The sequence below is a fragment of the Sorghum bicolor genome, chromosome 3, assembly GCF_000003195.3.
Source record: "Sorghum bicolor cultivar BTx623 chromosome 3, Sorghum_bicolor_NCBIv3, whole genome shotgun sequence".
In the NCBI taxonomy this organism is placed as follows: domain Eukaryota; kingdom Viridiplantae; phylum Streptophyta; class Magnoliopsida; order Poales; family Poaceae; genus Sorghum; species Sorghum bicolor.
Genome location: NC_012872.2, coordinates 58,117,966 through 58,131,463, shown reverse-complemented (window position 1 = coordinate 58,131,463; position 13,498 = coordinate 58,117,966). Strand labels below are relative to the sequence as shown.

Here is a 13,498-nt window from a genome sequence, read left to right as displayed (position 1 = left end):
TTTTCTGGGAACTAAACAAGGCCTGAACACCATGCAAAAATTTTAGCAAAAAAGGTATCATTTTGGCCTCAAGAGGCCAAACAACCCAAAATGACTCAAGAGGCCAAACAACCCAAAATGAGCCTCAAGAGGCTTTACATTTTATCACTCCAAAGTAATTGGCATTTTGGATTCTTTGGAAAACTAAACACCCTCGTAGCTAAACTATTAGCTACACCTGTTTGGATCCGAGGAACTAATTATCAGTAGCTACTATGTAACTAATATCTTTTTCGATCAAATAGGGCCTAATGTTGACAGTTTGTAGAAAAATACATTAATATTTATCTCTAATTAAATTCATTATGATAATATTTTACTATTAATCTAGTAATACTAATTTGGTATCATAAATATTAGTATTTTTAAAATTTTTATTAAACTTAAAATAACCTCAAGAAATGAGAAGTTTTATTTTGTGTGTGTGTGTGGGGGGGGGGGGGGGGGGGAGTAACAATCATTTATCAGCTCAAGCCCTGCCAAGGCTTCCTACTTGAAGCAACAAATCATTTTAAAAAGGAATATGTAACGTTCTAACCTATGGCATACACACCTCGTTACCTACACTTGTTACAGATGAATGTACTGCTAGAAATACACATGTACAGAGGAAGAATACGCGTTACATGGGGAACGGAGTCTCCTCAGGGGTCACTCGTTGGATTTGCTCTAGTGAAGAGCAGAGCCGACCCGTTAACACCACGAAGAATCATCAGTCTCGCATCAATGTATGTCCCACAAACAATCTTTGTCAAATCGAACATTTCCGGTGGGGTCTGTGTACGGATCTCTTGCAGTACGTTTTGTGCAGAATTGACATTCAAACTCGAGTCGCAGCTCATCGATACGTCGATTTCATCCATAGCAGCAATGCTTACAGTTGGGAGACTAGATGGCAGCTCCTTCATTTGTGAAACTTTTCCCCATTTACCATGAAGATATCTCCTAGAAGATCTAGAAGATGTGACCCTACTCTCTTCACTGTCCTGTTCCTTAATATAAATCCTCCCAGCAGCTATCCTTGCTGATGTGGTGACAAACAGAAGTCCTTCAGTGCCAGATTTGTCGTGAGGCCAATTAGATTCTGGCATAATTCTGAAACCAGTATCAGAGGTCAGAGAGAAGACTGGATCGACTGACTCTGAACTAACTGTAAGGTACACATCACTGATGAGGACTCTAGGGGAAGGCTGGCGAAGTGTTAGGCCAATGTGTCTTCCAGTGCAGTACAAGAGACGCCAACGACCAGGTAGGAGGTGAATCCAATTCTAAATGAATAAAAGCACAAAAAAAACAATAATGTCGATCAGAGAATACTATAATAAATGGAAAAAAGATTAATAAACTGAAAGTAAGAGTAAATTGTAACCAGAACAGCTGCCCGGCATTATATTAAGAGGAGAAGAACAAATACAACAAACCCAGCATAGCCGAACACTGAACACACAACCCAAAGAGAGAAGCTAAAAGGAAAAGAAAAAGGAGAAAGGAAAAGGAACATTGGAAAGGTTAAAAGCACAAAAGCGCCAAAGAATTTATGGCATAACTATTGTAAGCAAGAAAATATAATGGCTGATCCAAATTGGGAAGCATGCTAACAACATAACTAAAAATGTTCATGAAATAGTTCATTATTGTCAGAACTTGAAGCAGTAAGAAGTTACCTGTGTTCTTAAGTTAGGGTTTAGAACCTCCATCAATTCAACAAAATATGCTAAGCGTCTACGCTGTAAATATGAGAAAGGGAGTCTATAAGTTTATTTAAAACAATAATTGTCAGATGATATGAGATGGGATGGATAACATGTATATCCTTTATACGGCAATTTCCAATTATGTGCGAGATCAAGCCTATTGGCAAGACTCGGAACAAAGATGCAGGTTGAGACATGATCCACCCATGTGCAGAAAATTAGTACCTGATGATGTCCATAGATATAATCTTCAGCCATGCGGACAGCAGTTGATCCCAAGCTCCAACGTATGAGATTTGCTGATGGATTTATACGCCATTTTGGCCCACAAAGGAATGGGTGCCGCAATGCATCAACACAACTGCAGAATTGATGCAGGACAGTAAGAATTTACAACTTTATAACACTGGAAAGAATCCTTATCCTTCTTCTCTGGTTTTGTTTGCAGAATCTGCAGGGTTTTTTTAACAAGGGGATCTGCTTAGCTTGCGAATTTATAATGCTGGAAAGAATCCTTATCCTTTTACAATGCAGAATGTACACAATCTGCAGTGTTTAGCTTGCAAATTTACCAGCAATGTTGATTGTCTTACCTTATCCTTTCCTCCGGTTTTGTTGCCAGCAATAAGGCTAAAAGATTCCAACCAGCACCCCACTGCCTATCTAGCATCTAAGTAACAGTAATAAAAGACAATCAGATTACTTGAAGAAATGATATACCAATAAATTACTGGAAATATAAATACTTGCCTGTAAACCAATATTCCCAGATGTAGAATTTTGGCAGAGAGTTGGTAATAGGAACTCACGCAAACAGGATGGGTCATTTCCCTGAAATAGAAGAAACCAAGAAAGAAAATAATAGTTTTGTCAGTTCTATGATAAGATTTACCAAAATTTTCAAAATTGAAGTTGTCTGCATCAATATGTGACATTAAATACTGAAACCAGGCAGGTTTTTTTCAGTAAAGAAAACATGTATTTCAGCTAAACAAAACAACTTTAAGCCTAATATTGAAGGCCGCAAGAACATCTAATATTTTGTAATAAAACATGACTGAGTTCTGGAGCATATGTTTTCATTAGGCAGGCATTCATTGACTCAAGATGGCACTTCGATAATTCTGCACTGCCATCAAAGCTCATAGCAATGGTGCTTAAATGCAAGGTGATATACTGTGCCACTATAAGCATAATATGGCTACCACGCCTTAGTGAGGTAAAGGCTTGAATTGCAAACTGGCAACAGGATGTAACTCGAGGGAAAGACACAAGACAAACCTTTGTCAGGAATGATTTGAATTTAAAGAAAGTTGAAGAATCCATTAGCTCTCTCAAAACCATCTTTGCCATGATGAAGCCAACACATCTAGAGACAAAAAAATAAAAAGGTTAGATTAAGTTGAAGAATACTCCATGCTAACTATACTATTCTAAAAGCATTAAAATGGACGTGTACAAAAGCTTCTTTGTTTTATCTAAACCTTACCTCATATCAAAGGCTATCATCATTTTCCGCCTGTCATTGTTAATTGCTGTTGTACTACTGCTAGGATCATTGTCATGAAAATCAGCAGCATTTCCAAGAATACCGACCTAAATAAATAAATAAATAAATAAATAAATAAGCCATCAAAGGGGCTAGTTAAGTTAGTTTGGATGAAAGAATATCCATAGAACATTGGGACAATATAACTTAGACAGTTAGACATATGTAATTATGTGGAGCTTATTGGGCATGGACTTGATCCTTGAACATTAATTATATGGTTTGGTTCAGTTTAAATATTTCATAGATTAATTTCATGAATGTGTATATGCAAGTCGTATAGGTGCATTTCTGTACATCAATATTTTCATGGGAGTGGATCAAGGGCATAACTGGGCCAAGTGGGGCTCATGGCAAGTTGGCACCAAATAAAGTAGTTCTTTTTAGGGAGTAGTTTCCTTAAGATATAGGATTAATAGCTATGAGCTATGACCCAAGAATGCTAAGGACCATAACAAGTTTGCTTAATTTTATCAAAAAATAATAATAAGTTTGCTTCAAGGTATATGCGGTTCAAATGTCATATTCAATTAGACAAAGAAGAGAAATGGCTAATTGGTATTCTTGTTGGTCTGGCTCACATAATTCATTCAAGAAACTATAGAATCTAGGTGTCTGTTTCCTTCAATACTGCACATAATATTTCCATCAAGAGAAAATAGCATTGTCCAAACACTTTTTGCAATTTTGCTAGCAGAATAGTCTACACAAATTTAAGAACTTTTCATAAACCAAATCAAGTTCGTGGTGTTTGGATCCTTTACCATAGTACAAATCTGAGAAAGCTTTTTCCCTCAAAAATAGGATTATTAACTCATTAAGAATTGAAAACAAATCTAGCGAAACAACATGTTTGCAAAGCACTGAAAAATATTGTAGTGGTCAGAATGTAAGATTGTTGATATGCAAAGGTACTTGCATGACTTTGTGAAGAAAAACGACATGCTTTTCTCCTCTGTTTAGACCCCCCCTCTCCTAGTTCCTTCTCTTCTCTGGAGTGCAGTTTCTCCAGCCCTCTTGCTGGTTGTGTGGCTTAGTTCTTTTAGCCCTCTTTAATTTGTACAGTTTTTCCTCTTTTTGAAAATTAATAAAAATCTCTTACAGTGGGGGGTCTTCCCTGCTGTATTTTCAGGTAAAAAAAGATACTTGCATGACATTTCAACTCTGGTAGCATAGCTTAGCATTTTTAGTTAGAAGTTGAACTTTCCCAAATAGCATTGATATTTTTTTTTAAATAATAGCATTGATGTTTGAGCAGCAACTTTATAGCTAGAAGAGAGACCATGTTCTTAAATCTTGTTGGAATCTAGTTGTGCATTTATCAAGAGTTAGAGCTGCAGAAAGAGCAAAGGGAAATGTGTCTACATGACAGCCAAGTTGTAGCTGTCATAATTAACAACGGTTAAAATTTGAGAGCCTATGGTATCATGGCACTTGGGCGTCTCCAACAATATAAGCTAGCATCGGTTCCAAGCTGGCAAACATGGAGAGGGGAGATAGCAGCAGGCATTTGCTTTTTGCAATATTCAGCGAGTAAAAAAATAATTCAACTAGCTCTAAGTCAGACCATTGGAGACGCCCCTAATTACTCAATTTAAAAAGTTGAACATAAACTGTCTTTATATTGATATACAATAGGTTAGAGTCAACTATTGATTTGTCATTTAACAGGTTGTGTCTATATGAATTGTTCAGCTTAAAACAGTGAATAGAATAACAAAACTTAGCAGGATTAAAATTGCTAGGTGAATACTTAAATATAGTCAATGCAATAGTTAAACTGCAACCAGGTACAGTGCCATTTGAACATACGAGGACACTATACTGACCAAATGCGATGCAAAACCATGCCAATGCTTCCATAGTGTAACTGTTAGCTCCCTAGGTAAGGGAGCTGCTAGCCAGGATTTGCGGCCAAAAAAAGGCTCTGGCAAGTGGCAACCCCTACAAAATAGTGGCAAGGCCACTGGCCACTGGCCACCTGTGGTAATGGTGCAACCCTACAGGGGTAGTGTGTCATGGGCAGCATGGACGGACCTACAGTTGTGCCCGGGTATTCCCAGGCATACCCTACATTTTTTGAAAAAAAATTAATAGGTATTTGAGATATATACATGTATAATATACATAAGTGTTAAAACTACGTTTCTCTATGTTTCTAGGTCATTTTATTCAGCAATTCACCTCTAACTCAAAAGCAGCCCCATAAGCCACGCGAATCCAGACGGTCCATGACTCATCTAACCTTCCCACTCACTTCCCCACTCCTCCAAAATCCCAAAACCATCAGGCCTAGTTCGTAGGGGTAGGGCAGCCGCGCACTCACGCGCAGGCAGGCGTTTCCGCGACTCTCGACCGCTCGCCGCCGCTTTCACCGCGCGCCGCCCCTCGCGATTCGCCACTGACCCGCAGGCAGGCGCTGCGGCCTGTGCGGACGCTCGTGTTGCCGCTTCGGCGGCTCCACTCCCCGTCATCGGGCGTCCCCGCGCCGCCGCGCGGCCAGTCGGCCATGACCTCCCCTTTGCTTGGACTCAGAGGTAATAAAACTCAAATCCCTTTCCTTTTCCCTTTGTTGGTTCTATTAAATGTCATTTTCAATTGCAAAAAAAAAATTATAGATATGCAATGCATTTGAACTACATGTATCTTTTATCTAAGTAGATCTAAACATTTTGTGTCGTTCATCAAAAAAATTTTACCATGGCATACCCTGCTCCTAATTCCTGGGTCCGCCACTGATTGGGCAGCCAATAGGCTGCCAGGGCCGACAGGCTGATAGTTCGGCTCAGTTATCTTTATAAGTTTAATTATCTTTGTATTTGCAATTTATATTAGTCCCAGATAGGTTATTTAGCAAAATAGGTGAAGTAGAAGAGACATAAATATCTGTAGACTCTATTTATATAATCAAGCAATGAATTATGAAGAAACAATTCTAGTCTCCCTCAATCTCTCAAGCTCTTGGCAAAGCATAAGGCCTAGTTATCCCAAAATACCCCCTCAATCTCTCAAGCTCTTGGCAAAGCATAAGGCCTAGTTATCTCCCAAATATCCATCACCATAACATAGTGGCAGTGGTAATCACTCACAAGCTCAGGTAATGGTGCGGCCCTATAGGGGTGAAGCCGGGATTCGAGGCCTTTTCTCGGTTGGTTAACTGAGAACTTCTTAGTGCAAAACTAGGGTGGTGGTGTGTGTGTGTGTGGCGGGGAGGAGCAGTCTTTCACCCATCAGTGAAATACTTTTGATGCAAAATCATGTGTAATAAGCAATGTAATTTTCAGTTGTGTACTTGTGTGGCTACATTGCACAAAAATATTGTTGAATGTCCATGGTAAACTACTGATGCATGATTGTAAGGACAGAAGACAACAATTTTACATAAACATAAGCAAAAAAGAAAGGCTGCTTACTTTAACATGCTTGTCTATTGGGCTCACGTGAACGTTCTCTAATCTAAGCTCAGTATGTGCCAGCCCATGGCTATGTAGATAATTTACCTGCATCAGATAAGGTGCTTATTCAATTCCAGATCAACAGGTACTGAGTGCACTTCAAGCAATATAGTGTTTGCATCTTACACCAATCAAAAGGTCTCTCATCAATATCCTGATTAGACGCAGCTGCCGGGTTACAGCTGGTCCTCCAACAGAGTCATCTCCTACCCTCCTGACTTGTTCTTCGTCCAATGCTAATGTTGCTTCTAAGGTTGGGAGCCAATCTGAGAGTTGCAACCAGTGACGCAGGGAATGACTCCCATGATACTGCACAAAATAAATAAACAAAATGATGGTCGATGGATAACAAACCAGTGCCTCAGTCAGTGCATTGCTCCACCCGTAGGGAAGCAAAATCTAACACTTTTTGAAAGTTAAGGTATACACGAAAATAGCTCTGAAAAGTTCCAATATTCTGTTGGGAGAATATACAAAATTAATGTGTCAATTACACCTACATACACCTAAAACCCATGAGCTGGCATGAAAATGACTCCAAACTGCAATTAGATCCCAAATTGAAACCTGAAAATGACACTGCCGCATTTAAGATAAGCCAGATCAGCTTGAGGAAGTAAAAGAAAAGCACTAACCCCATGAACCAATACTAACGGGACATCTTCCTCCTCCACGGCATTGCACGGAGCAATGTAACCATGGACCTGAAGTGCGTAGGAGTGGTACATCATTTGGCGACGAGCCAGCTTCTTCAGCACCTAAAATAAAACCACACAAACATACAAGCTCAGCCAACGAACTAACCCAATACTGTAGTTTACAGTAGATGAAGCCCACTGCCCACCTCGAGAGCGCGACGCCCCCTGCGCTTCGCCTGCAAACTCTTCAGCTGCCGCAGCACCACCGTTGACCCATACAGCTCGCTGAACGCCAAAATCAGAAACAATCGCCACGAATGCAACGAATTCGTACTGTTTAGAGTGTCCTACGCACTGACCTGCTCGGATCGCACACCGTGGCCTCGAAGATCATCTCATCCGACTGCATCCCGAACCAAAAAAAAAAACAAAAACAAATCACTAACCATTAGCAAAACGGGAGGAGAAGCGCTACAAAATTAACGAGCTGGAGAGCAAATCAAAAGACCCGATGAGCACCTACCCGTCCATGGAGCCCGACGTTGACGCGGTCGGCGACGGTGAAATCAGCCATGTCGAACCTGACCACGGGGCACGGCCCCGCTCCGCCTCCCTCATCCACCGCGGCCGGCGCGGGAGCGGACGCCGATGAGCTTGCCTCCGACCGGAACCTCCGCCGGCGCCGCGGATGCGCCTCGATACGGCACAAAGGGCGGGTGAGGCCGATCGGGGAAGGACAGGCGGCAACGGCCGCGGCAGCCGCCGCGAGAGGCATGCGGGGCTGGCACTGGTTAGTACCGTTGCTGTTGGTCTAGTGGAGGAGATCGTCGCGGCGAAGTGGAGGGAGAAGAAGGCTCGGGGACTGACTTTAAGAAGAGGCAGAGGCGTGAGGCTGTTGCGTGCGGGGAAGCGGCGGAGCGGTAGCTGCCATGAGCCCGGCGCGCGTCCGCCTCACCCCCGCGCCGCGCCAGAGGCACGATTTTTTTTAGAGGCCCGGTGCGCCAGCTCGGACGTGCGCCTGCGCTGTCCGTTTCTGCCGTCCTGTGTCTACAGGTTTTTACCGTTGTTCTTTTCTTGCGAGACCAATTACACGAGAGCTCTCGTGCTTGTAAGGCCTAAGGCTATCTCCAACACGACACTCATAACCCAAACCTAAAATGGATCTCCAACACAATACTCATAGCCTCTAATAGAATACCCATATAGAAGACCCACTTTAGATAGCAGAAGAGCCATAACCTAAATTTGGGTATTCTCTCTCCTCGAGATCCATTTGCAGAGAGTGTTGTCTTTTAGGTCTTGTTGTTGGAGAAGACTAAAAATAGGTATGGAACCTTTTACCTGTAGCGCTACCCAAAGGACAAATGAGTCTTGTATTTTGGGTGATGATTGTTGGAGATAGTCTAAGGCCTTGATTACCTTGTTTAGATCCAAATTTTTTTGGATTTTGACACTGTAGCACTTTTGTTTTTATTTGACAAACATTATCCAATCATGAGCAACTAGGCTTAAAAGATTTGTCTCGTGATTTATAAGTAAACTGTGCAATTAATTATCTTTTTATTTATATTTAATGTTTCATGCATTTGCCGCAAGATTCGATGTGATGGAAAATCTTGTAAAGTTTTGGGTTTTTGGGTGTATCTAAACAAGGCCCAGTTCCAAAATTTTTTGGGAAATTGACATTATAGCACTTTCCTTTGTATTTGACAAATATTGTCCAATCATGGACTAACTAGGCTTAAAAGATTCGTCTCGTCAATTCCGATCAAACTGTGCAATTAGTTTTTATTTTCGTATATATTTAATACTTCATGCATGCGTCTAAAGATTCGATGTGACGGAGAATCTGAAAAATTTTGCAAAATTTTTTGAGAACTAAACAAGGCCTAAACATACGTCGTTTATTAAAAACATAGCTCTATTAAATTCTAAATTAAACTCAGAAAAATGAGAGTACCGATGTTAAATCAACAACTTAAATTTTGGTGGATAAGTTTCACCACAAAGAACTCAACCGGCTGATCTATAATCTGTTTAGTTTAGGTTGTATTTGATTCATTTTTTTAGAAAATATACTTCTACGGTTAAAAATTAGAACATCAGCTAAATAATAATGATATTATAATATTGAGATCGGAACATAATTTATGATTACCATGAGTTTCGTGAAAGATAATTTTTTGGTGTCCGATAAATCAGCCACTTTAAAGGTAGGTGCTCAATGTTTGAGTATGACCCGTAAAGGATATGCTAGTGTGTTAGATCTCATAGCGGAGGTCATTCACAATATCCAGTGTGTCATATAGGATGTTGAGGTCGCTACTACCATCACATGAGTACCTTAAATAATCTCAAGTTCGCATGATTGATTCAACAATAAGAGGGAACCTATCCAAAGGTGATGGTCGCCTTTGACCACTTTAGATATTGTGGCATAGTTAAATGCAAATCCATAAACATCACAAAAGGTAAGCTTGTGTTTCGTCCTTAACCCAAAAGTGTTCGAGCCCCAAATATCATGAGGTATCCTTTAGGAGTCGAGAACTCGTTATCCCCCCTCTTCTCGAAGTCGTTAGGTGGAGAAGGTTTTTTCATTATGGGTCTTTAGAGTACCGATGTTATACTTTCTCAAGAACTCGCAGTCTTCATAAGCGCATTTTATAGGATCACCATGATTCAGCCAATGCTTTTTCGTGAGCTCTTGCTCTTCAAGTGTTCCTTGTTTGGGGTGACTATGTCACTTAACAGTGATGTTGTTGAGGGTGTTGTAACCCTTTTCCCAAAAGATCAAACCTCCAAACCGTCAGAATCAAAATAGATCTTGAATTCAATCATAAAGGTTGGATTTTCTCCAAAATGTTAGAAATTGCAAATCTTCATGCTCACGAGGAATCTATCAAATCTATTGGGTAGGGACCTTCATAAGACTTCATAGCACATGGAGAACAACCCAAACAACCAAGGGAATTTAGATCAAAGAAATCAAACAAAACACTAAAAGAGCCACCCTGGGAAAGGGAAAACCAAAGGAGAACCATTTCACAATGAGATTCAAAGAACAACTTTTGTATATTCCTAGCACGACCTTGTTCTTTACAAGTTCTATCCTTCTCCCTTCATCCGCCCTCATAGATTGGGATTGCACAGGCAGAGGTGCTAACTCTCTTGACTGTAGATCTCCACTCAGCGTTATAGACTCTAGCTAGTGTGAACATATGGTTGATATATGCTCATGTGTGATGGGTGAAGAGTGATTGTGAGGAGATAATCAGGCTTTGTTTAGTGTTGAGATTAACCTTAGCATGAGTGTGGAGTTATGCAACAAGTCTCTTGGCTCGTGATGTGCTGGTGTGGAGCACTAGGACAGTCAACGACAATGGAGGAGGTCAAGCAAGTTTGTGTCAATTGACTCAGAGTGATGAAGGACGAACGTTGAGGCTTGGACCGAGGAATTGAGCGCTAAAGGATGGAGCGTGTGTGGCTGAAAACCCGATGTTTGGTTTTGGTATAGTTGAGACAACTAGTGGATTCACCTTTTGCTAAGTGATTGATTATGCTAGGTTAGGTCCACACCAAGACGGAGAGCAAGGCTTAGAGATGGATAGAGGATGATAAAACAATCAGAGCAGGATCTCCCTTGGAAAAGAGGAAAGAGAGAAACAAAATCTAAGTTATGAAAGCAAAGATGTAAATAAGGATTTTGTTTTATCAGTCAAGACCAATATAGCACGTGCTTGGGTATATAGTCATATTACTGAGAGAGGAGCTGTAATTAGCAAATACAATTATCTAGTGCCACTGGGTGTTTTGATCCATGTGCATTTGCATTTAGGCCTAGTGACTTAGCAGTGGGCAAGTGAAAACATATTGAAAAACACTTTAAAAAATGCTAACCTAGGGCTTAGATGTTTGTCAAAATATTTGAGTTAGCACACTTGGGAAGAAAGAGGAAGTTGTGCTCTTGGTGCAACATTTCCGGTGTGGCACCAGACTTGGCACGGGACACGTTAACCTATAGTCTGACTTGCACAGTTTTTAGCTAAGCACATAGGAGTCTAGTGTGCACCAGACCTCAGCCACAGGATGTGAATAGTTGCACCCTCGTAGAGCCCACAAAATTCAAAAGACCTCACCGAACCTGTCTGATGTGGCATCGGATGCTACACCAGATAGGGGTTCTAGAGAGGTTGTTTTGAGGGGCATTTAAGCACTTACACTCACTAGACCTATCCGATGTGCATTAGATAGGGCACTGGACTCATGAACAACAACAAACTGCTAGTTTGTTAGCCTTTGAAAATTGACCATTAGGGCATCCGATGTAGTTTGTTCGGTGCCCCATAGCAGATGGCACAAGTGGGCAACACTTGGATTTCTTTGGTGGTCTCTAAATAAACCTGAAAATGCAATCAAGCTCTATTGTGGGTTTTGGTATTAATGACCATTGAATTAGAGGACTAATAATATTTAATGAGATGACAAGCAGAGAAATAAAAATTGAGGATGATGTACAGGTTGTAGGTGTCCCCAATTCCAGAAGTTGGCTAGGCTTAACTCAAGGAGGTTTAAATTCTTCCGTTTTGAATATTGAGTTTAGGAAAAGCCATACTATAAAGAGAGACTCAATAATAGTTGGTCAACTATTCAACTAGTTGCTCATTTCATGGAATAACATCCTCTTACCTAGCCAAAACAGCCAACAAAATATCTCTTCATTCCTCCTATTTTGGCAAGGGCACCAGTCCTACCCTATAACTATAAGGGCGGCAGTGCCACACATAATTGATCGTTGGGCCCTCAGGGGTATTTATACCTCCAGATCTGGCCCACAATACAATCATCTGCTTCCTTAGTCGACACACCTCGCAGACAGACTGACCAACTCTCTCTCTCCCTCCGTTGTTGCTCCTCCATCCCTCAAGCAAATCCTTGGTTCCAACCATCAAATCTTGAGAGAAAAGGTAGCAAAACTCGATTGGAGAGTAGATCCACTGATTCCCAAACTCTAAGAGCATTTGGTTCATGTTTGGCCGATGGTTCTAGGGTTTGTTACTCTTGGACCTCGCTCCTAGCCGGCTAGGCGTTGCCCTTGAGCTTGCCAACTTATGTGGCAGCCTTGGGAGGTTTGTAACCTCGTTATTGCAGCTAAGAAATCACTCCTCACCTCAAAGAGTTCACTCTCTTAATTTGAGAACGAGGGTAGGTCAAGCCTTTGTGGAAAGCCTAAGCCTTTTGTAGCTTCCTCAATAACGTGGACCTAAGCAAACCTTGGTGGTAAGCTGAACCACGGGATAAATCACTATGTCTTGTGTGTTCTTAGATATTCAATCCTTTGCCCAACCACTTCTAGGGTTTGTGGGCTCGATCTTTTTGTGTGGCAAGGTTTCTGTGGTATCCAGTATTCGAGTTGGACTTTATCTTGAAATTGTAGGATTGCATACCTCCTAGATTTAGTTTACTTTCTGCAAAATCTTATTCCTGTCTAAGTTTTATAAAGGTAGGCAGTGTCGCCCTGTGTTCTGACTAGATTTTGAGTTGATTTTTTATAGGTCTATTCACCCCCTCTAGGCCTCCTTAATTTCCAGGAGATCCTACAAAACCTTGTGGTTCGCCTTGGTCAGTCTCTTGGGCCCTTCCACACTTGTGCTAACCCTTTGTGAGCTAATACATGCACTTCACTCATTTGAATCCACTAATTTCACATTTTGGTGAGATTGGAGAGCCTCCAATGCATTTGCATCATCGTTCTTTGCATCTTTGTGACACCAGTTGGGCGTATCATCTAGTGGAGCTCTTGTTTTTCTTAGTGATTGTCACCTAGTCGAGTTGGAATTGAAGGGATCATTGAGTGCTATTGGTGATTGTTGTCGTCTGTAATCAAGCTATCATAAGGGGCTCTTGTGCTCGTCCTCACAGGAGATTGCAAAGAGCAACTCTAGAATGCTCATAAATAGTTGGAGTGCATCACTTGATTGATTCTTGTAGTACCCAAGTTGTGGGTCTAGCTTGTGATGCTAGTTAGCGCTGAAAGATTTGGTTTTGGTAATTGAGTGACAATTTAGGTAAACAAATAGTATTTATGTGAGATACACAAGAGATTAGTTCATAGGTGAATATATG

The 13,498-nt window shown here is 41.0% G+C and overlaps 1 protein-coding gene across 1 annotated transcript; it reads right to left on the bottom strand.

Moving 5' to 3' along the window:
• Nucleotides 500-8,299, bottom strand: LOC8054967 (probable plastid-lipid-associated protein 14, chloroplastic). Its single transcript, XM_002456026.2, has 13 exons — nucleotides 7,899-8,299; nucleotides 7,735-7,778; nucleotides 7,582-7,660; nucleotides 7,373-7,495; nucleotides 6,864-7,046; nucleotides 6,696-6,782; nucleotides 3,223-3,329; nucleotides 3,015-3,102; nucleotides 2,484-2,564; nucleotides 2,327-2,403; nucleotides 1,959-2,094; nucleotides 1,704-1,766; nucleotides 500-1,307 (listed from the first exon to the last, which is right to left on the bottom strand). The coding sequence occupies exons 1-13, from the start codon at nucleotides 8,148-8,150 to the stop codon at nucleotides 684-686; spliced, it is 1,944 nt and encodes a 647-aa protein (XP_002456071.1). The 5' UTR covers nucleotides 8,151-8,299; the 3' UTR covers nucleotides 500-683.

Coding starts and splice junctions, on each gene's coding strand:
- LOC8054967 (XM_002456026.2), bottom strand. CDS start 8,150: ATGCCTCTCGCGGCGGCTGCCGCGGCCGTTGCCGCCTGTCCTTCCCCG. Junction 6,783..6,863: donor TGAGAGACCTTTTGATTGGT/GTAAGATGCAAA, acceptor TATCTGATGCAG/GTAAATTATCTACATAGCCA. Junction 3,103..3,222: donor ATGATAGCCTTTGATATGAG/GTAAGGTTTAGA, acceptor TTTTGTCTCTAG/ATGTGTTGGCTTCATCATGG.